Source organism: Topomyia yanbarensis, chromosome 3 (assembly GCF_030247195.1).
Source record: "Topomyia yanbarensis strain Yona2022 chromosome 3, ASM3024719v1, whole genome shotgun sequence".
Lineage (NCBI taxonomy): Eukaryota > Metazoa > Arthropoda > Insecta > Diptera > Culicidae > Topomyia > Topomyia yanbarensis.
Window position 1 is genome coordinate 108,056,067 of NC_080672.1, and position 23,555 is coordinate 108,079,621.

The 23,555-nt window shown below is 36.7% G+C and overlaps 2 protein-coding genes and 1 long non-coding RNA gene across 7 annotated transcripts; 1 reads left to right on the forward strand and 2 right to left on the reverse strand.

Annotated features, from left to right (window-relative positions):
• Positions 1–5,018: 5,018 nt before the first annotated feature.
• On the reverse strand, positions 5,019–7,846 carry LOC131689383 (uncharacterized). Of its 4 annotated transcripts, XR_009305384.1 has the most exons (8): positions 7,678–7,846; positions 7,285–7,586; positions 6,786–6,941; positions 6,541–6,707; positions 6,059–6,484; positions 5,871–5,992; positions 5,476–5,632; positions 5,019–5,419 (listed from the first exon to the last, which is right to left on the reverse strand). It is a non-coding gene; the product is annotated as an uncharacterized LOC131689383 (long non-coding RNA). The 4 variants fall into 4 exon arrangements; XR_009305383.1 differs by having other exon boundaries at positions 6,786–7,586; XR_009305385.1 differs by having other exon boundaries at positions 6,055–6,484; positions 6,786–7,586.
• A 491-nt stretch (positions 7,847–8,337) lies between these two features.
• LOC131689382 (uncharacterized) lies at positions 8,338–8,945 on the forward strand. The gene is made up of 2 exons (XM_058974435.1): positions 8,338–8,563; positions 8,628–8,945. Exons 1-2 carry the CDS (start codon positions 8,444–8,446, stop codon positions 8,838–8,840), a joined length of 333 nt encoding a protein of 110 aa, XP_058830418.1. The 5' UTR covers positions 8,338–8,443; the 3' UTR covers positions 8,841–8,945.
• On the reverse strand, positions 8,926–11,447 carry LOC131689381 (trafficking protein particle complex subunit 5). 2 transcript variants are annotated; one of them, XM_058974433.1, is made up of 4 exons: positions 11,139–11,447; positions 10,943–11,069; positions 10,436–10,618; positions 8,926–9,050 (listed from the first exon to the last, which is right to left on the reverse strand). In XM_058974433.1, exons 1-4 carry the CDS (start codon positions 11,306–11,308, stop codon positions 8,952–8,954), a joined length of 579 nt encoding a protein of 192 aa, XP_058830416.1. In that variant the 5' UTR covers positions 11,309–11,447; the 3' UTR covers positions 8,926–8,951. The 2 variants fall into 2 exon arrangements, with proteins under 2 accessions (XP_058830416.1, XP_058830417.1); XM_058974434.1 differs by having other exon boundaries at positions 11,135–11,272.
• Between the last annotated feature and the right edge of the window lie 12,108 nt (positions 11,448–23,555).

The window sequence follows — 23,555 nt, forward strand, 5'->3', positions numbered from 1 at the left end:
ATCCTTTTGCTGGGATAACTGTTTAAAATGCTAACCCATGTGGCTACATTCACTGTCAAAGAAGACCGATAGTATCAAAAAAGGATGTGTTTACATTTTTTTTAAATCAATTAAAATTAATTTTGAATTTTCAAAGGTTGGAAGGATATTGTTATATTTAGCTCGATATTTAGAAAGATTCATTGAACAGGTAAGCAAAATCTGACGACGCGAAACCCATTTTCAGTTGAAATTAACAGCAAAAGCACGCAAATTAATTTAAATGAAAGTATTAATCTCCAAACCTTGAAGTTCGACAATTTAACCCGAGCGATAAACCAACCTAGCATACCAAGCGAGTAAATTTCTGTCTCCCAATGACCGATTCAACCTCAAACATGCACGTATCTAGTACCATCACCGCATGCTCTAGACAGAGCAGCTGCATGAGAGACGGTTGGAATAGCAGCGTGAGCGTGGTGCAATTCATATGGTCCATATGGGCGTTACGGTTGTGTGCAAATGAGAGTGATTTATAATTTTTGGCGCTTGTCGTCGTACGTTCATAACAGCTGTTCAAACGTTTGTTTTCTTGGTTAGCCTGAACAAATGTTGCAACACTTGGAGCAGATTGGTTTTAGGCGCGTATGTATTCCGTTGATTCAACAATAATGATGAAACGTCTACTTTTGCTTCAAATAAATTGTTTGCTCTTTGCATTTACACGTTGAAAACTTGTCTACTGAGCGTCTAAAATGGGCCTAAACGCAAACCAGGGGTTGCTCGAATGATTTCGTGTTCTATCGTAATAATGAACGGGTTGATGTTAAATATCTCATGCCTACGATATTTTACGAGAAAAATATTTGTGAGGAACATTCAAAATGTCTATCCCATTTGAAAGAATTGAGGGATGATTTTAAACTGGTTGACAAATATTTTAATATTTCTTATCCAAAAGGACGATTATTTCTTGTTCTTCTACAGAACATAAGATTCTACATTTCAAGTTAATTCATATCATACCATGATTTAAAAGTATTCAATGCCAGAGTTACAAATACGGTCGTGATTCGCTGGTTAGTCACTTTGTAACTGGTCCAGTTTTTAGTTGGACCTTTGCTACACTCAAAAAAAAAATAAACGTTATGCCTATTGATTTTACACATAGATTTTTGCAATTAACGGAGGCATATAGACACTATTTGCTGGCACATAAACCTAATGTGTGTATTTACAAAAAATATTAATCTTACATTCACATTTCATAACTATTAGGCACATAAAACCCCATTCTATAACAATATGCACATATAACTTATGTGTGTGCACACATAGTTTATACAGTTGACACATAGAAGGTATGTGTGCGCGTGATAACAATAGTATTTCTTCTTCATATGAATTTTAAGCGGTTTGAAGCAAATAGAATTAACGTTTGAATTTTTTCAGTGTAGTTATTCAACTAAAAAGCATCTGAATGTCAAAATCGTGTCAAATTTACATTGACAACCAAACTGACAATAATTAGAGATGTGAGCAGATGCATATACATTACTAACAAAGATAAACTCAAGATAGAGTGGTCAGGGATTTTCCATGTACCAATTCAATGCGGCCCCTCGACGAAAACGGTTCACCGTCATATTGACAAATGATCAGTTTTTCAAACATCAAACGGCGTCGATATACGCGTCGTTTTTATTATTGCAATGATTATTGTAACCAGCGTCCAAATGAGTTTTTCCACCTGAAAAGACGTAGCTGAGTTAATCGGTAGGTTTCATGGTTTGCAGTTGCTGTATCTAGACTTATTTCAGTGGACCAAAACGCCACAAAAATTAGAACGAATATTTATACTTTATGCCAAATGGCTCTTATGCCAAATGGCCGTTATGCCAAACGACTTTATACCAAAAACATTAAGTCAAACGACCTAATAGCGTTCAATATCCTGTACATTTTATGCCAAATTAGTACTATGCCAAACGACCTATCAAATTATTTCTTATGCCAAACGGACGTTATGTCAACCGACGTTATGCTAAATGACGTTACACCAAATGTCTTTAAGCCAAACAGGTTAGCCCCACGGCTCAGTACCGTGCACGGACAGTTCTCGTGTCAGCAGACGCCCATATGCTGAACTCAGCCCTCCCCCCAATTGAGGAAAATATTGTTGAAATGTAGCAAGTTCAGCTGGAATACTGGTTGATTCTAGTTAAAGCCGGAATGCAAATTAGAACCAATCGGAATTCCGGCTCATTTTCTGATTGAACTTTACTGGGTAGACGCTATCATTCCCACACCAAAGGCGTTGTTTATGTTAAAGGCTCGCACAGAGTGAAGCCAAATCTACCTATCGAACAGTCAGATGGCTACCTATCGTGCAAAGTAACAAACATTCTTCTATCGGAGAACATGCAAGAACAGTATTACGGCAAATTTCTTCACTGGATGAAAACCGGTTTTCGCTGAAAACCAGTTTTCAGGTTGTTGGTGACCAATTAGCCGAAAACCGGTTTTCATCCAGATGAAGAAATTGGCTATTATTGTTGAGAAAAATAATATCATGGTGAAATATTTCAATTGACCAAACAGGACACTTGTATTTGTATTTTGTTTATTTTGAGTTTTAACTGTTAGGTCATTCGCCCATAAACAGGACACTGTATTCAGTTTATTATACTTTTTGCAACAATGTAAAATAAATTACATGGTATTATGAATGAAGTGCTATAAGCCACGAAACAGTTGGTTTTCAATTCACTCCATATTAATTTCTTATGTAATTCGATTGAAGTCACTCAAAGTTACAGCAAAAACTGTGGGTGCCATGAACAAAGAAGAGGGCATCTATTTGGGCAGTGTTGCGCATTCCTCCACACTTAATTTAAATTACTGGGTACAGTAAAATTTTGCTGGGGTTTTGAGCAGCAAACCGTTCGGTAATCAATTGAGTAAAACAATTTGGTACCGAACTCTCCGCAATCCATTCTATCCAAACGTCAAAAAACACTGGTCAGTCAGCAGTTTCCTCTGAAAATGGCGACTTGACAGATGATTTGCTGTACCTGTTTTGTAAGTTTTTGACGAGGTTCGGTAACGTTGGTTCAATTTTGCCGAACAATCAGTCAGTATTTTACGGGATAATGTTTATGTACCGAAAAAACAGAAGAACTGATAAATTTAGTGAAAAATATTGCGGGTTTCAGTAAATTATTCGAAAAATTACTGAAAATCGCCAAAAAATGAAAACTATTCTGCAAATTTTTAAACAATTTGCTGACAGCTCCTTCAAAATATCACTTTACTGAGCAAGTCGTCAAAAGAAATTACTGAACAAACGCTGGGTTAGTGTGTCTGTACGGGACTCTATAATACCACATACTCTATCCCACATTACTTTTAAGTAAAAGGTAAGTTACGACGGGTAGCCTAGAATAAAGTTTCAATAACCGTCCGTTCGGCAGCACCTAATTCAACCCGCCTAGCCGCTAGTTTATGGGTTATGGCAAATACAAATTAAATACGCCAAGGTCCCATACAAAAGGATCATCATTTTTTGGCTCACCAAGGAGGCGAATTAAATAACCCAATTCGTCTTAACAGGTAAAAAGCGCTGGAAAAAATGAAACTGGTATCGCTACCTGATCAAAGTGTGCTTTTATTTTACAATTATTTTTTTTCAGTTTGTTTATGTGTCTAGTAAAGGATTTCCCTACTTCAATGCGAAAATTACCCCAATTAAAACAAAATTGTAAAATATTTGATTGCGGCATGCAATTATTGTTAAAAAAATCGATCGACAGTCATATTCAACCCATGACTAATACAGTCATATGCGGATTTTTTTATAATGCATCTGTGGAAAATGATGTGCATCCCAAACCTTTTCCACTCCGATGAGGCCGGCTGCGGTTAACTACATTGCTAGCGTGCGGACGCGTGCGTAATTGATTCCAATAGGGAACATATACTATAGTTCACAAAAATGACATGTACCAATCCGATATTATTATTCCTTTCCTGTAATTCCAGTCTAAATCTACGTCAAAGCAGTTTTCTACCAGAGTTAACCAATACATCCAGGAAATAGAGGCGATGATTGGATGCTCACTCGTGGTGTTCCTGTGCAAGCATCCAACGGCAAGCGCAAATATCTCCATATATGTGTTTATATAATTTTCATATGATTCACCTTGACCATACATTGAGATCTTGGAACGTTTGTTTCACGAAAAATCGCTCTAAAACTCATGTACTAAGTAGACTAGGGCGACCTCCGGACGGTTAACATTTGAAATTGGTGGGTTCATTTGGTTATGTGTGTCGGCAAGTACGACTGCAGTACGTCCGGGTAGAACTTAAGATAACATGTTACAAAACTCACCTGTGTAGCTTTATTTATGCCGCAAGAGATCAACTGGCTTTTTGGAAATCCTGTCACAACCCCTCAACAAGTCTAGAGAACATGTCTTGCTTGGTTTTGTTCTATACTTTCGATTTTCATAAATCACGAGATGGAGAAATACAGCATAATTTCGACCATATCAACTTCTTTCATAGGAGTTGCGTCATATTTATGTGCTGATAGAGGGTATCATCGTCTGTTTCGAAGTTGATGCTTCCTGTAAGTGAAAAGTCTAGTCCCGGAGCAGAATTGTCGTGAAGCGTACTGATACGTTGCGCCTATCCTATCTCTGAAAGCCATGCAAGAGCTTCACTACCTTCTTCCTATAGCAAACCATATAGCAACAACATGGCACAATTATATGTCAAACAGCCATCGTAAACCGCAATTCAAACTTACAAAATCTTAACAAATATGCAATGCTCTTACAACTACGACTAATCTGGAAAAGAAATCGAAACTGGGAGGCCTCCCCTTTGAAGTCAGACCGCCATACCAATTTGTTCTATTAGATTATCAATGGTTGATTGATGCGAGTGGATATTTTCAACAGGAATATCACATCAATTTCAAAAAGAATCCGTATAGAATGTAGCGGGCTATGTGTTAAGGTTTATATCAAGAATTAATAAATTTTAAGTTTTTATTCGCGATTAGAATTTTACAATGTAAATAATGTGTAACAATTTTAAAATTATTTAATAGCTAATATATGTATTAAATTATTTTAAAAAAAGATATATTTAATATTAATACAATACATATGCGCTATCGATGCTAACCGTGACATCTACTACGCCAATGACTGATTAATTTGCAATCGTTTTGTCTATCTTACCATTCACTTAGATTTTCTCCGACTATTCTGCTTCCTGGCTGGTTCAGTTGGTCATTTGATAGGTGTTCACTCTGTCCGTCCGGTTCCTATATTTCGGGAACAGAGGGGTGGTTGCTGCAATTGAGCCAAACTTCCATCCAGACTGAATAGCAATGAATGTCATTTTGCACACTGCTGAGGGGCTTCTTCTGTAATAACGCCAAGTTAGTTAGAGACTTTGAAACAAAAATCTGCGAACACTCACTGTCGCTGTACATTTCATCCTTGTACTTTTGCAAGAGACTCCGGAATGCCGGTACGTTGGTCGATAATTAGAATCGCTTGCAAGTTCACGCAAATGTTTCCAGGGTTATTTTTGCGGTAGATTGTTTCCAGCAGTATAGGAACAAGGTGGGTACTACCTAAAAATAAGGTTGAGAATAGATTTTCGATTGAACCTATATTGTTGATCCTTGTAAAATATTCTGATATGCTTAACCAAATACAATTATGTTTTTGTATTTAGCTTAACCCTTAAAGGTGCATTTTTAAGCTTCATAGCTTTGAAACGTGTTTACGATAATTTTGGGATAATTTTCGCAATGTTGCTTTAAACCTTAAATGCGCGATAAAGGTAAAGCCTGCCTACTCAGTACTCACCATAGGAAATAATATATTTCAATGAAGTTAGCACCGGATTTTTCAGTGACGGCATCTCGTCTCACAATATGTCATCGATTAAATCTACCAGCAAGAGCTTCTTGATTAGCAGCTCAGAATACCTGCGAATAAATAAAAATTTAATTATTGGGATGATACATTTTACCAAGGTCCTTTATATTACCTACCATGTAGGTAGTTTTATCGTTATAGATGCAATCTTAAATCTTGGTGATAATATTGAACCAGAGAATACCGCTACGATCCCGACCATTAGACATAAAATTACCAATGCTTCATTGAATTGCATCGATACTTCATGTAAGCATTAATAGAGCTAGGCTTTGCATTTCCGGTAAGTTGAATGTCTTTTATATATTCGCTAACCTTCGGAGGAAATCTTCATCAGAACTGGAGATAGACGCTGTTTTACTTCCGACAGCTGGATAGTTTTGCTGCAGTCGAGAGTTGCATCAGATCACCCAAAATACGACACGGTGAAGAACGATATTTTTAACGCCCACTGCAGATGCTGATGAACAGTGATGCATTAGCAGTATCGGCTGATAACTCCTTCTCAACAGGAAACTATTTCAAAGTTGTGCTGGTCAGCTCTGTAAAAACAGCGTCGTGACCAATAAAGGCAATCTAATGCTCAGGTAATACTCACAAAATGTAATTAATGGTAATGTCCGGACGGTTGGCAATCTGTAGCGCATTTTCGGGGGTATCGATTGTCGCCTGATAGGAACGTTAGCAGCACTTCTTTGTCATGACGGGCGGTTCCGATAATCGCGGATGGAACAATTTCTATACAATTCTAGAATGTGGACCATACTGTAAACAGTAAAAAATAAATAAATAACAGTAAAAAATTATTGCAAAATGTATTTGCAAAAACAAACTTGCTCTTACTAGAATCCGATTTTTGACATTAAACAATGCGTCATCAGGTTAAAGTTCGCCGCTACCTTTGAAGTGCTACCTATGCACACAGATATCCGCGTAGTTTTGGGCGGATCGTTATCATTTCAACAACGGCGGCGGATTCAAGATGACATGCAAAATATGCTGCGATACAAAAGTTATTCTAGATGTAGTTGGATAGTTATTCTGGATGCAGCGACAATCGAATTTTCTCTTGTTCTAAACAAATGAATCAAGTCGGAAGCAGTGCGCATCATTCGTACAATGATGCGCTATAGTGCTCACTACTTCCAGCGTGCTGAATAAGCACTGAACAGGAGAAACAACGATTTACGGTGGTTGAAATTTCCAATTTTTGATTGCAGTGATAATAGATTATGCGCGCAGCGATGGGACAAAACACCAGTTCTAGCGTTGTCATGAGCCAACATAATGATTCAACCTACCGCACCGGTGCACCGTGCTACTGATAGCAGTATCAACCTACGCGTTATTTTATTTCGTCGCTCTTGAACGGTTAGTCCATCCAAAACCGACCGAAGACAATATTCAACTGCATCTCAAACGCGTTGCACTACAAGTTGGGAAAAGCATGAAAGTCCTGATGATGAGCTTGAGAAACCTCCAGTAGATTCCGTCAAAAGTGAATCTTAAAAACGGTTCACAGCTCAGTTTGGCAATTGGTGCTAGAAATATACCCCGACACGATAATATTCGATGTGATACTTGGGACAATGACCTTGGGATCTCCCCCATGGGCGGAAAATACTCGTTTTATTTTTAGTCTACCTGAAAAATTATGAAAAGGAAATTAGTCGGAGTCTATCCATTCTATTCTACCTGAAAAATTATGAACATAAATAGTTTCGAACAACCTTACCTCGATGCAAAATCGGAGTTTTCATGTGAGACTTTAATAAGTTTTCAGCAGACAAAAAGTTATATTTTCCCAATTTTCTCAATACTAAACAGTATCTATGGTAACGTTCAAGATTTGTTTTTGTTCGACTGCAGCGATGCTAGTTTTTACAATATTTCATCGAAGTACGCTGTCAATCTGACAGTGTACCTTTATCGGTGTACCAGGGTTATAAAATGTGTCCACGAAAAATCGCCAGAGCATGCCGTATTAACATATTTCTCGCCAAACATATGATTACGGCCTAAAAGCCAACTGTCAAAATCCACTTTGAATGGAAATTTCGGACAAACCGTTACTAGCCGAACACAGTTCACAGCAGTTTATGAAAGAGAAAACTTTTCTCTTTCGTTTACTACCAACATCTGTGATTGGCGTGTAACGGTTTGTCCGAAATTTCCATTCAAAGTGGATTTTGACAGTTGGCTTTTAGGCCGTAATCATATGTTTGGCGAGATTTGTATTTGGTTATGGGTTAAGTCAACACGATATAATTTGTTTGAGCGTCTACTGCGGTCGATATGCTCTTGGATTTGCCAATAAGTTAATTATTTTGCATAATCGTCGTAGTGAGCGTATCAGTCGGAAAATGACTCGATCTCATTATTGGGCGCTCACAATCACAATCACCTCGTACAATTTGAGCAACTGTCAAGTTACGTTTTCAGTGCTAGTTTGTTTTTTCTTTACATTGATAACTATTTGATCTGGATAAAACGATACGGCCATGGCCAGTTCTGATCGCATAGCACAGGAAAAGGCGGCTCATCGGGCCGCTCTTCGCCAGGAATACTGGAGGACTCTAACCAACCCTCACCTGCATCTCCGGGGTGAATCTGCTGGAGTCGTAAGTAGCTGATCGAATGGTTATGTCATCGGTGCAATAACAATGATTTTCTTCGTCCCTGCAGTTCGACACCGGTTTAGCACGTTTCCAGGCCATGCAGGTCAATCACTTCGACCACTTCAAGCCAACCGGGCGTACCTTCCGATTTGGAATGTTGGCTGTTGTAATTCCAATTGTTGGTTACGGTTGGATGCTGAAAAAAGAGCGCGACGCTCGAGAGCACAAGTATCGTACTGGACAGGTAGCCTACAAGGACCGTAACTTCAAGTTTATCTAATTCATAATTGACTCATACCTAGTGAGCATTGTCAGACGTATAATAGCGAATATTCGTTTCGGATGCTAAATCATGCAAATCGAAATAAAGATATTGTTACGGGAATTGATTTTATTTCTCTTCTAATTGTTTATCTCGGCTGATAACGTGCTCCTCGAATTTAACCATATAGGTCGTCCCCTTATGCCAGTGGGCTGAAACTTGACATGTCTAGTGGAAGAAATAATGTTATCAATTGTTAGAAATTTGTATTTGGTGATTATTTGAGTAACATCGTCTAAGGGTAGATTTAATTTGTTTTGCATTTCTAATACTAATAGCAAAACCAACAGGCATAAGATCCTGGTGTTGATTAGCATTCTTTGTCTGGAGCACGAGAAACATGCTCCTGTTTACTCAGATTTGCCACCAGAAGAGTTTTATGTCGAGCGAATACGTTTTATAGGTAATTATAGATTATTTGTCAATGGCTTTCGTTGTTGTATAGTTTCAGTAATGGTGCTCTCGACCCTAGATGTGATGCTACAGCTTGAACAAAAGCATACTATTCGGAAAATTTTCAAAAGTTTAGCATTGATGTGCATCATAGACAAGAAGCCTAGGTAGCTTTAAGCCACTAAGGGGACGCTGGACGATTATGCTGAATCCGGAATAACCGCTTTCCTATATTGTCTATAATCGCAAGCCATGCCCATTTAGATAGGAAATCCCCAATGTCCTTATATAGGAAGATCCTAGCATGCGTCAAAACGAAAACTGCCGCATTGCTCGTATTTGTGACGGTTTCTAAGGGCGAATGGTAGCGTCTACGTCATCAATACCACGTTTTATAGGCTGTCTCTGTTCACTACCACTAACAGTTTTGACGCATGCTAGGACCTTGTTTAGAGGGGCTTTGGGGAATCCCATAGAACATGAGACTGACTTGCTGTCCATAGTCGCAAGTCAGTCCCATGTAAATATGAAAATAGTTATACCGAATGATGCTCAATATGGTCATTCCTCAAAATGTCAAAAACGGTTATACTAAACGTCCGAAATGCTAAATTACCTTATGCCAATTGACTAACGCAGAAAGAACAAAGCCCCATTCTGAACATGTGAATCACATTAGTTCAAAGAACTCAACCAAATGCTAAATGCGGACGTTCGATGCAGTTCGATGCTTTACATGAACGACTAGCACAAGTCCAATGCGCATGACTTTTTCGTCTGATAAGAAGGATTCGGTTCCTATGATCAGCCTGGTCAATATTTACGTACATTTACTACGCCGCTCTTTTTGAAGCGTCATACGTTGTTACGCACCATCAGGCATAGTGATCAGTGCATCAGACCTTTGATCAGTTTCTAGCTATTAAGAAATTACAACCAGACGGTAAATAAACGATAATGTAGCGCGCATATTTTGACAAACTACGCTTCCATTCCAACTAGATGAATCAATTAACAAAGAACGAAAGTAATAACGAACGATACAAATTCGCGGTCAATAAATTCAATTTATCATTAAGACGACTAAATTATGTCCCGTTTCTCGAGCCTTTCGAAATTTTTCTAGCAAAATCTGATGTATAACGAAAAATCGAACTTACAAAACCGCAGTTTGATAGTACCGCCTGGATGATGCCGGCCACGAATACGGCACAGTTTAGTGATCCCTTATCTTTTGGCACGCTGATGAATTTGTTGACCAGTGGCTCCTTCTCAATGATATAGTATGTGCACTCGTCTTCCGTGGCATGCTCCAGCTTGTCCGCCTCCTTGCCAAACAATGTCTGAAAAGACGTGAACTATTGAAGCACTAAAGATGCATTTCCAATTCAGAGGAACTGACAAAATAGTCAATGATATAGTCTTTCTGCAAACCACAATAATTAATTTCAAAATTGAGCTGTTAGCATCCTGGATCCAGTAAATCACGTGGGAAATCGTTCTTACGTCAACCTGCTTGCCCAAGTTAGTGTGATTTCTTTCATGACCTGATTAAAAGTGTAACTAACAGGCCGTCGTTTAACAAATCAGTTACAACCAAAGATCAAAGTTCAAGTTTTGGAAAATTACAAAAACTAATAAACTTAGATCTCGTTTCCAGACATTACCTTCCAAAGTGTAGTTTTGATGAACAATAGCATATTAATCAATTTAGTTTCTCGTTTGGAACTTCGTTCCCGTACGAAATAGAGATCAATGATTCTACATCCTACGTCTTTTCCTAGATCATGGAGCCTAGAATGAGTATAGAATCAGATTATGCTCTACTAAAAAACCGGACCGAAAATATATTTGGATACCTACTTATTCTGCAAATCAGGGATGGTATTGACACGACTTTGAGAATATTGAACCACTTCGGAGAAAAGCAATGCATAACAGCTCAGCGAAACTTCACCTTTCCCACGGCTCAACGGTTTGTCCAAGATATTTAGTTTAGGTCGATTGGAAAGGTTCAAATTGATTTTCTCCATTGACCTTTTATTAAATTTAACTGATGTTTATTTAAAAAATAAAGATAAATTAATAAAGTAACAATATTGTCGAATGAATCTTCGTTTTTGAATATAAATCAAAATGTGTAGAGGAAAAACGATCAACACGACGTGTATATAAACAATCCTTTCTTTCTCTTGTACATCTGTCAATGACGAAAAGCCTCTTTTGCTCAATTCTCACAATCTTTTAATCCTCATAAGTACTCTCTAGTGACAAGTTTCGGAAACATCATGTAGCCCTTCTTTGCAACTGCAGCGCCACGCAAACATGCATGTTTAAGCTGTTCGCAATGATGTATTCTATAGATACAGAACACTACCCTGTCAAAAAAATGCGGACGAACATGGTCAGGCGATTTAAAAAGTTTGACGTTTGACTCAACTCGCCTGTGCTAATTGCCCCTAGGAACAAATGCAATTTGCGAATGCGATTTAAAGGCAATTTCAATACTTAGACAAATTTTCTGGCGACTGAAATGGACTTGGTTGTTTTTCGCGTTTTTCCAACATGGCGGTTCATGTTTGGCTTAAGTTTAAAATTGTATTTTTCAAACAATTGGCGTGTTCCCGCTTGTATTTTGTTTGTTTAGTGCACTTAATTTAGCCAACGAATGTGGAAAATTGTGGAATCGTGTGTAAGTGAACAAGATCTCTGAGTCTAAATGAAAGTCAGATTGTGGTAAGTTTTGGTGTGCAATACGAATTTCACCATCGATTCTTCCTATAGTCTGGTTGTGATTACCTAGTGTACCGATATATTTATGTGAGTAGATAGTGAATCCGAAAATAATTATTATTTTTAATTTTCATATCAGGCAATTAAGGGCGATTAAATGGCGCGTTTCCTGGGCGATTCAGGGGTGATTTAAGAGCGGGTAGAGCGGCTAAAAAATGACGGCGGCAAATCTCCCAAATGTTGCATATAAAATAGCCCCCTAATTGCCAGCAAATTGCTGGCAAATTGTAGGGCAATTAGCGCATCCGAGTTGGCAAATAGCCCCCCGCTAGCCAGCAACTTGCCCTTTTTGACTGGGTAGATTTGGATTGTCGCTGGCATAAGTGGTAGGCAAGACGGATACAGGTGTGCACATTTTTTTCTGTGGGTGAGTGTGGTTGCCATTTTTCTTTGGTGAAGCCGAAAAAACAAGAAGATATGAAAAAGAAAAGCACAAACAAATGACGTAGTGGGCCTTTCTGTTGCCATGAGTTTTATTTCGGTTCGGTCATAGTTAATTTAATCGGTTTTTTCGAAGTAAAAAGTGTCCCTAAGTATTCTAATAGGTAGATCCGAGGTGAAGCTCGGCCTTTTCTCACTTTTCATCGTACGCCAAAGAATCAGGATGCTCGTTCGTCCACTTCAAGGGCCCCGGCCGCCATGCTTAATTTTGCCGCCGTCATTTTTTAGCCGCTCTACCCGCCCTTAAATCACCCCTAAATCGCCCAGGAAACGCGCCATTTAATCGCCCTTAATTGCCTGATATGAAAATTAAAAATAATAATTATTTTCGGATTCACTATCTACTCACATAAATATATCGGTACACTAGGTAATCACAACCAGACTATAGGAAGAATCGATGGTGAAATTCGTATTGCACACCAAAACTTACCACAATCTGACTTTCATTTAGACTCAGAGATCTTGTTCCACTATACTTACACACGATTCCACAATTTTCCGCATTCGTTGGCTAAATTAAGTGCACTAAACAAACAAAATGCAAGCGGGAACACGCCAATTGTTTGAAAAAAAAACAATTTTAAACTTAAGCCAAACATGAACCGCCATGTTGGAAAAACGCGAAAAACAACCAAGTCCATTTCAGCCGCCAGAAAATTTGTCTAAGTATTGAAATTGCCTTTAAATCGCATTCGCAAATTGCATTTGTTCCTAGGGACAATTAGCACAGGCGAGTTGAGTCAAACGTCAAACTTTTTAAATCGCCTAACCATGTTCGTCCGCATTTTTTTTGACAGGGTACCCGTCAAATACCAAATAAAAAAAAGCAAAAAAATTATCCTCTATCGTCGTTTCATAGCGACGAATCATTTTTGTTCCTTTTAGCCAGCAACACGATAGCCATTCTTGGCTGATGTATTTTCACTAATTAGAATGCACAAATTGTCTAAACCTGTACTGAATTTTGATGAATTTTCATTTCCTTGTGCGGTATATACAAACTCTTTCATTTCATAACAATAACAGTCGAAAATTTACACCGAGAAAATTCGTTATATTGAATATATTGATTTCACACATAATTTTTTGCAATTTGTAGTAGAACATAAAAATTATCTGTCACGCATAGATACCACCATGTGAAAATTAATGAAATTATAATAGTATGCCACATAGAAATTTGTTTCATAGCAGATACCACATCATTTTTCTGTTTGCCTATTGTTTATTCTGCTGTAAATTTTATGCATTGGACATTTTCGGTTTTGAATGCATAAAAATCACAGCAGAATAAACGAGACTGAAATGAAAAAGGTAAACTCTACATTTTACTAATTTGAAGATCACCTAAACCGTTTGTGGTTACAAGCAGGCCATATTTTTCTGCGTGTACCAAAAGTGCGGACCAAAGACTTTTACTAGAGAGACTTTCGATACCTTGACAGATATATACCGAAAACAAAACAAACATGTTACGAGACGAAAACAATGGGAACACCAGCGACAATCCTAATCTAGTGTTCTGTATCTACTTGTATTCTATATGGGATGTTCTATTTTACATCACCGACTAAAACAGATCGATCGCAATGCTGAGATGCAGTTCTATTTTTCGAGCACTTTTTTGGATCAGATTTAAAACAGCTCGACCATTCTGTTTTAAATTTACCACAATTTAAAACACGAATAGAACCTAGGGGCAGATCACTCTAAGAATGTATAACAAATTTGCATCAAATTAGAAAAAATGCATTTATTTCCATTTTTGCATCAGCTTTGCACTCCCTCGCAGAAAAGTTTGTTTAACAAACGTCCTACGCTGATCCACTTTGTTCGACGTTTTGTTTAATGTAGGGCTAGTTTTTCTGTAGGGTTTTGACGTCTTACACGCAACGGAAACAACATTGCACGCAACGCAAAAACATTGCACGCAACGCAAAATACATTATGAATTTCTATTTTGATGGAAATAAATGCATTTAATTTCGCTGATTTTTAAAAATGCATCACAAGTGATCTGCCCCTAGAATAGAACACTGTTCTAATTTTTTTTTTCATTGGTATGTGTGACGACTGACATCAGAAAAAACAATATGTGTCACATAAGACACAAACAATAACAAAATCAAATAAACAACATTTAGAACAGGTGGCTAAATCATCGCATTGGGAACACCGTGTTCTAGATGTATTTTGACAGATCCAAATTATCCGACGGCTTGTAATTTTGAAACAAATTTACACTGAAGCGGACCCCACAAGAGCAGAAATATTGACAATAAATCATATATTGATCAATATATTGATGGTGTAAAGCGGACCCTACACGAGGCAGCAGTATTGTCAATAAATGTATTGACAAGACTGCTTCAATCCATCAATCCCATTTAAATTCTACAGGATCAATATTTTTAAGATGACCTTAAGCGGACCCTACACGTGTAGAAATATTGTCAATAAATTGAATATTGACCAATATATTGATCGTGTAAGGGTATCTTTAAAATATTGATCATGTAGAAATTAAATGGGATTGACGTATTGAAGCAGTCTTGACAATATTTTTATTGACAATATTCTTGTCCCGTGTAGGGTCCGCTTTACAACATCTTACACCATCAATATATTGATCAATAAATGATTTATTGTCAATATTTCTGCTCGTGTAGGGTCCGCTTAAGATCATCTTGAAAATATTGATTCTGTAGAATTTAAATGGGATTAATGGATTGAAGTAGTCTTTTCAATATAGTTATTGACAATATTCCTGTCTCGTGTAGGGTCCCGCATAAATGTGTACCATATGCCAACCGTCGAATCAAACGTTGAAAAACCATTTTCAATATGGTTCGTTCAACAATAGATTAACCATTGCCTGGTATAATATCGAACATAACCAGTCGTTTTTCCATGCTCATCCATACAAACAACGGGTCGTTAAGAACAGTCACCATACCAAAATATGCGGTTTTCCATATACATTTTGACAACATACCATTCAAGAACTATACAGATTATGGTGACATGCATATTTTAGATCTAGCGATGCATAAAATATTTGGTGGAGAAAAAAAACGTCTTCCCATTCACATTTCAATTCTATCGATTGATGAAATTTCATTTTGTTACACGCAATCTTCTGATGAGAGCTTCGTTGAGGCTAAGTGGACTGTCCTGTCGCTTTATCCAATTGAGCTATCGCCGTAATATTGTAAGACAAGGATTTTTGATCATGTTAAGCTACAGGTTTTTAGAGCAGCGTGAACAGATATGCGAATAACAAAGACCACCACAGCAACATTAACCTCTTGCACAAAAGTACAATGTAGTATACAACTCTCCAATATAGGGTACACGGAAGGTATAGCAAATGGTAACTAAAATGGGTATGGTTGTATAACAGTTCAATTATAATGGTGGAATATATCAGTAGTATTCCCAATATGGTGAGTATTATATGAATAGTTTGGAAATGGTTCCGAAAATTTCGGGAATGGTATTTATTTATACGGGGTCCGCTTGAGAAACAAAAATATGCATAGTTACACGGTAACATTTTTTTGCCCATTTTATGTATTCAAATTGCCCATTTTCGGAAGTTATTCAAGCTGTCAAAAATAGGTATTTTTTGTTTCTAACAATGAGTACTTTTCATCCATTTCACAACTACTCGATGAGGTAATGTCAATGGGTATATTGATCTTAACAATGGGTGAAAACTCCTTAAGAATTATTTCAAGCAAGTTAACCTGCTAACTAAGGATCGTAGCGGAACCTGCAAATTATCGGCCTGCATCGGAGTCCGTGGTGGAAACGGAACATTTTGGCAATGCTCCGAAAACAACGGCTGTTTAGACTACTGAGGATGTTGCAAATATGCACTAGTTCGGCATTTTTAGAACAGCCAAAAGATCCAGCCATCAAAAATATATCCAGTTGGCGGTTTTATTTTGTTAAGGAGTTTTGGAATAGGATCTCTATCTAGATTCCTATACTTTTGTAAGGAGACAATAAAGTGAAATGATGTTTTTTTTTAAATTCAGAAACAATTCTATTGACAGTATTTTTAATTCTGGCGCGATTTTCATAAATGGGTATTTTTTACGCATTTTGTTGTAACAATTCTGCGAAAAATAATGGGTAAACTATACCCAGGTTGACGTACAAGGTCTGTACTCATTTATGGGTACAAACTCTTTTCCCATTTAATGGGTTATTCCTCTTTTATTGAAAATGCGTAGTTTTCTACGCATTAATGGATACTTTATTTTATCAGTGTAGCATACTTTCTATTCGTCTCTTTTCTTCTTCTTCGGTTTTTATGCATTTTCATACATAAACTTCTAATAAGCATTCAATGAGTGGATAGACGGATAGACCGAATATGTCCAATGCATAAAATTTTCAGCAGAACAGCCTTACAACTAGAGTAACCAACCAATTTTGGACCCCTAGAGGAAGTGAAATTACGTGAACGTAAAAAAATATTTGCTTGCCTATGTTTTTAATGCAATACATGCACGAGTCTGCTCCAAAATTACTGTTCTTGAAAGAAAACTGTGAATGGATGTTTGACATAAACTCGAAAATGACATTTCTTCACAGCATGAATTTTTCACATTTCGGACCTTTCCACACTAATTTGGACAGTGTTCCAAGTATATTTTGAACATACTGAATGTGACTGAATATATTTTGGAAATAGTGAAGTTTTTTCTACTAAACTGCATCGTTCTCTTTGCAGTATATTTAATGCATGAAAGAAGAACATAAGCAAATCAGTGACTCAAAAATGGTACATTAATCTTTATATGGAAGGCTGACTGCATGAAGTATTTTTTTAGTTCTATCATTTTGAGAAATAGAAAAACTATCGGTACAATTAGATTACTGCAGACTTAACAAAGCAGCATTGAATGTTATGCAATAGAGTTAACAATAATATATTTCGTGTAACAATTCATCTGTAGCAGTATTATGGAATAACATCCTCGAGTGGATGAGAAATCAAGGTTCAAAGTTCGTCAGGAATCTTCTTGTAATAAATATTAATTTTTAATTCTTTTGTTTACGAGGTGGTTTCTTGTTATTCTTTCTAAGCTCAGTTTTTCATTGTTTCTCTTCATTTACTTTCCTTTTTTCTTCAGTTTTCGCCTTGTAGCGTTCAACTGTTCGGCGCAATGTTAAAACAGCAGGTCTACGTCGCTTGAATCTTGATGTTCCTGTTCGTGTGAGTGTTTCAGGCGATTCTAGGAATTCAGCAAGCACACTCTTATTCGTGATCTAACGCTAGATGTCGACCGCCAGAGAGCATGGAAGTGCAATGATGATGTTTTTATTTTCGTCTGTCAAAACACATTGGAAAGTAAATTCTGATTTTTTTAAATTTAATCAATATTATAATTAAAAGTTATTTCTTCCAATGAAAAGTAATATTGATGAAGAAAATATGTTTCCTACCTCTGAAAAATATCCAGATGGTAAATTTCTTGTTACTTCACTCACATTTGTTCTTCCGGTTTCAATTTATACTAAAATGAAATTCAGAGATTGAAATTTCGATAGAAAACACGATGGTGGGCAAAAATCACTGGATTAAAGAGTGTAGTTGTTGGTAGTCGAGGTTATCCACTGATAAGTCCAATTTCTAGATAAACATTTTCCATATCTAAAACAACCAACCTAACCTCAACAATACAAAAATAATTCCGGATCTCAATAATTCGTAATAAAATATTGAGTTCAACTGAATGTTCTGGTGTCAAACGAAAGAACGAGTGTTTTCTTATCACCTGTAATCAAGCTTTTTGTGAAACTATGTGATATTTATTTTAAAACAATTAAAATAGAACAACCATCCTATACCATCAATACAAGAAAATGTTTTCATCATCATTTGACTAGTACCAAAAATGAAATCCAGTTGGCGCATCGAGCGAAAAAGTTTCACGTTTGAGAGCCAATTATCATTACTTAGCTCTGATAGGTCTGTCAACATATAGCTCGTCGAAAACAAAAACAACAAATTAGAACTACAAATGGCCGGTGTTAAGTCAGACCGGACAAAATGACAAAATATTGATTTCGAGGAAAACGGGTTTAAAGTTTGAATCGCAGCATCCTTTACGTTATAATTGGAAAATATTTTTTGCCATAATTCTTGTTTATGGTTACATTTTTCAAATCTGGCAAAAGTCGAATGTAGCTGAAGAAATTCTTTACCCAGTGTTATCATTATCTCACTTTTTTAAGTTTTGCGACTTAATCCGGTCTGACTTAATAACACCGACCCAATGTTCTTCAACATGGATTTCAGAAGTCTCCTCTGTGGTCATATTATGGTCTTCAATGAAATGTTCCTCAATCGTTTGATTTTCGACATCCATTGGTTTGAACATTTTTAAATAATTTAAAAAGAGCAGGCGACCTACTGTTACGAAATTTTTCACTTTTTGATTATTCTAAATAACAAAATAGCTATAAACAAATAGGTGTCAAGAAAGAAAATCGAGGGGTGTCCAAAATAAGTTGATATCAATTTTATAAGACATATTGTGGACACCATTTATTTAAGATTTTTTAGATAAAACATTACAAAGAAACCTTTTCAAATAGGTAACATGCATAATACCAAATCAGACAAACTAATTATATCGATAAAAAATATTATAATTGTACATTTAAATCCAATTTGAAAATGTATCATTTCCACCGGTTCCTCTTGGCTATCGTTGAAACATGAAACGTTTTCGGTGCTATTTTTGAAAACTGTGGATTCTGTTTAATTTTAAACAATTAGAGATGAACTAATGATATTGAAACTTAATAGACAACCCAAGGAATGTAATTGCTGCATCCAACCAAACAAATTCAGAGAAACTTTGCAGTGTAGGAGGCAAATACATTAACAGGGTCCAAGATATGTAGGGGTCCAAATTAGGTTGGTTACCCTACTACCTCTAGATGGAGCAAAGCGCTCTCAGTCAACAAAAGGCGGAAGAACATGGTCAGGTGGATTCAAGACGGATACAGGTATGCACAGTTTTTTCTATGTGTGAGGGCGGTTGTCATTTTTCCTCGATGAAGCCAATAAAACAAGATATGAAGAAGAAAAGCATAAACAAATGACGTAGTGGGCTTTTCTGTTGATACAAGTTTTGTTTCGGCCCGGTCATAATATTTTTTTCGGTAGTTTCGAGTGTGTTCGAATCGGAATATCTGAGATCGGCCTTTTCTCTCTTTTCATCGTGCGCTATGAATCAGGATGCACGTTCGGATGTTTATGTTTACTTTCAGAGGCCCGGGCGGCTTCATTCTACAAGCTTAAAACTAATACACTCAAAAATGTCCAATGCTCCCATCTTTCTTTCTCTTAATCTTGAGGCGGATTGAAGCAAAGAGAATAGGGAAAGAGACGAAGAGTGAAAATCAGTCAAAATGGCAACACGCCCTTTATGATGATTTCAACACTAGAATTTTGGCAACCGCTTCTATAAGCAGCACTTTAAATGACTCCTATTATATTTTGAAAACAAACCGTATGTCGATCGATGGATTTGTTTATCAAACGATGTGCATTTCGAAACAAAGAAATGAAATAATTCTAAAGCTTATTTTTACTCATACACATACTCTAGAATGCACCTTACAATCACGATTGAACTAAATTCTGATGAAAATTCAAATTTCTTTTTTGATAGAAGTACAATACTTATCTCCTCCAACTCAGGCATGAGTAATGTTTATTTACATTGCACGATTGGTCTGCTCAATAAGGTATTTTTGGCTTCACACTATTCGTCTCTTTCCCTATTCTCTTTGGATTGAAGCAGCTATGTGAAAACTTTTTTTTCAAAAGGTTCAATCTACAAAAGAGAGCCTCTCTTTGTTTACATTCTCTTCCGAGAATTACTCGGTCATCTTTCTCTTCAACTGTTTGCGTAATAAGCTAGTAAAAACCTTGGTCTTTCGAACCATACTGATAAATGTTTGAAAAGTTTTATGGTTTTGCAGTAATAATCGAAAGAGAAAGCGAAAAAAGGGCTCTCATTTGCAGATTGGACCTTATGAAAAAAAATTCTTCTGCTACGCTGCCATGATTTCTATGCCAGCATCTAAAACGTCGCGTACAATACAATATGTTTCTCCATATGGTTTGATAGCTAATGTATGTATTTTGTGATTATGTGATGTCAATTTATAAGTGTGAAAAGTTCTGTGCACGTTGACGAGTCGACCGATAAATCGACACACAATGACTCCCACTGCGAGCCGTGTTCAAAAGACAGCCGTTAAGCTGTTGAACAATGTCTGCAAACACAGCCCACAGAAAAAGTCAATCCACGGCGACCCGCCAATCGGCTACGCCAGTGTGCACAGGCTCTCAGCTGACTGTTAGTTTGGGCTGGTGCAGAGTATGAAATAACATAAAACATAAAAAAGGCCCATTAGCCCTCTCGGTCTCCTCGATGCACCACTATCAAGGCGTAATGCAATAACCATCTTAAAGCAGTTGTCTGCTCAAATATACATGCAGATGTTTGCAATACCGTCAAACCCGTCAACCTAGAAGAGGGAGCTTAAGCACAGACTAACAGACATAACACTATGAGGGAATTCCCTCAAAAAACATCGATCCGACAATTTTCCCAGAACACTAGCTCCACCTTTTATTCACAGTCCCAAACACTCATTTACTGGTGGGTTACCCCTCAGGTTTGTGAACAATTTTTCACTAGTGGTCTATCCCCCATATGCTTGTTCATATGTCAGTGGCGCCATAATTTCAAATGTGGCCACAGTCCCAACTACAAACATATTCAAAATGACCGTTAAAACGGGCGAAGCTTTGTTTTTGAGTGTTATGTCTGTTAGTTTGTGGCTTAAGTACGACTTTTGGTTTTGAACCAAAAAGAAACTTGGGAGGATTTAAAAAAATCATGTGGGCAATAAAAAGCACCCAAAATAAAAACAAATATTTTCCAATTTTTCCACCGCAGGTAGTGAAGGGGTGAATAAATTCCCTAAAAATTTATGACCGTCTAATTCCTGACTAACAGGCCCTATATTTTGCCTCATATTATTCCAAATTTTACGGATTCAGTCAAAATGGTATATTTTCAATTCTTTTACTATTTTGGATCGATTTCTTCGCGCTAGAATTTTCATGATTTGGAAATTTTGTTATTGAAATAAAATGATATAACAGAAAATGAAAGGCGGACAGAATACCTAATTGTATATATTATTAATTCTGTCCTATCGTTTTTAGGTAAACTCCAAGCGTACTAAAACTTCAAACGCGTTTTTTTTTTTTTTCAAATCCACTTCAAACCACGAGCTTTGAAATATTCACAGCATATTCTAAATTATTTTCTCCAGCGACGTACGAAGGATTTTAGTTAATGATGTCTGTATCGATTTTCTGGCCATTTTCAGCAAATTTAAGACTAAGAGAAACGAAAGTAATGAAATTGAAAGATATCTTCAGCGCTTCGCGTAAAATTAAAAGAGCGAAAAAAAAAATCTTACGTAAGTCACTTGCTATCGTCCTAAGAAATCGAAAAAAACTTTAGTTTTTGACACTAGGTCAAACATTACAGGAGATAGTGTAAATTCGTAACGATCAATTTAGAACGCCTCGAAATACAACCATTTTTGAAATTGAAAAGGCAGTGTTTTCCACAACGTTAGCAACATTTTTATGATAACCAATCACAGTACTCTAAAATGCCCTGAATACGTTGATTGATTTTCATGAAGATTAGGTAAAAGGTAATGAAAAAAATATAAACATTTCCTAAAATGTAGTCATAAATATTTCTGGAACCTTTGAAATTTTATAGATTGTGAATGTATTTGTCTGCCTTCTTATAAATATGCATTCTTCTTTGGAATTTTGTGTAGAATGTTATTTTAATCTATATGAAGTTTCTCTGAAAATACTCTTGGATTCTCATTGATTTTTATTCTCACTAATATTTATTTACAGTAACAGTGCATTGAAAATGTCTTCAGTTATTTTAAATTTCACTACGTATTAAAAATTTCTATGTGAATTCGCCTTCTTTGGAACAATAACAAATCAATGGAAATAATTTTAGGAATTTCATTGATTCAAATACAATAAATACAATGAAATAAACTTGCCTTCTTTAAAATTTTCGCAGCATATTTTGGAAATGCTATTAATTTTAAATTAAATTACGACCTTCTTTGATATCGCCTTCTTTTTAGCATAAGCTATTTTCTGGACCTTCGATTGATTGATAATGATTTCAAATAAAATTACATATGTATGAGAATTAGTTTTTCAAATTCATTAACACGATCAGCGAGCAAAGACAAGCTGTGAACGGAACCAAACAAATATTTGAGTAGCAACATCGTTTTAAATGCAAATGTTGTCAAAGTACTTCAGATTCCAATAGTATAACAAATTACCGAGAAAAAGTATGTTCCGGGAAATGATATTCCGGGAAATGGTACATTCCGGGAAATAGTATTCCGGGAAATGGTATATTCCGGGAAACGATATTCCGGGAAATGGGACATTCCGGCAAATGATATTCCGGGAAATAGTACATTACGGGAAATGGTTTTCCGGGAAATGGAATTCCGGGAAATGGTTTTCCCGGAAATGAATAATGATGATGATGGTCCCACCTCATACCCCCACAAAGGTGTGAGCTGAACGATTTATCTAGAAGATAATTAATATTTTAAATCATGACAAGACCAGTTAACAAAAAAACGGGCTGGTTCAATTTACAGACATAGCCTTTCCTTCAAAAGAACGTAACCGGTTATATTTTGAATTTCATCAACAACCCAATAGCTTCCATTTCTGATAATTCTCTGTAAGACTCCTCCCGCCTGACCAAGACATCGGTACTACCACCTGCTAAGGTGAGAAGTGACGAGCCTAGTGGCAGTGCAGAGTCTAATCGAGTTATATCATCCACATCAGGCCCCTTTATTGAAAGTTGCGTACCACTAACCCAAGATAATGGCAAATGGTTTTCCGGGAAATGGTATTCCGGG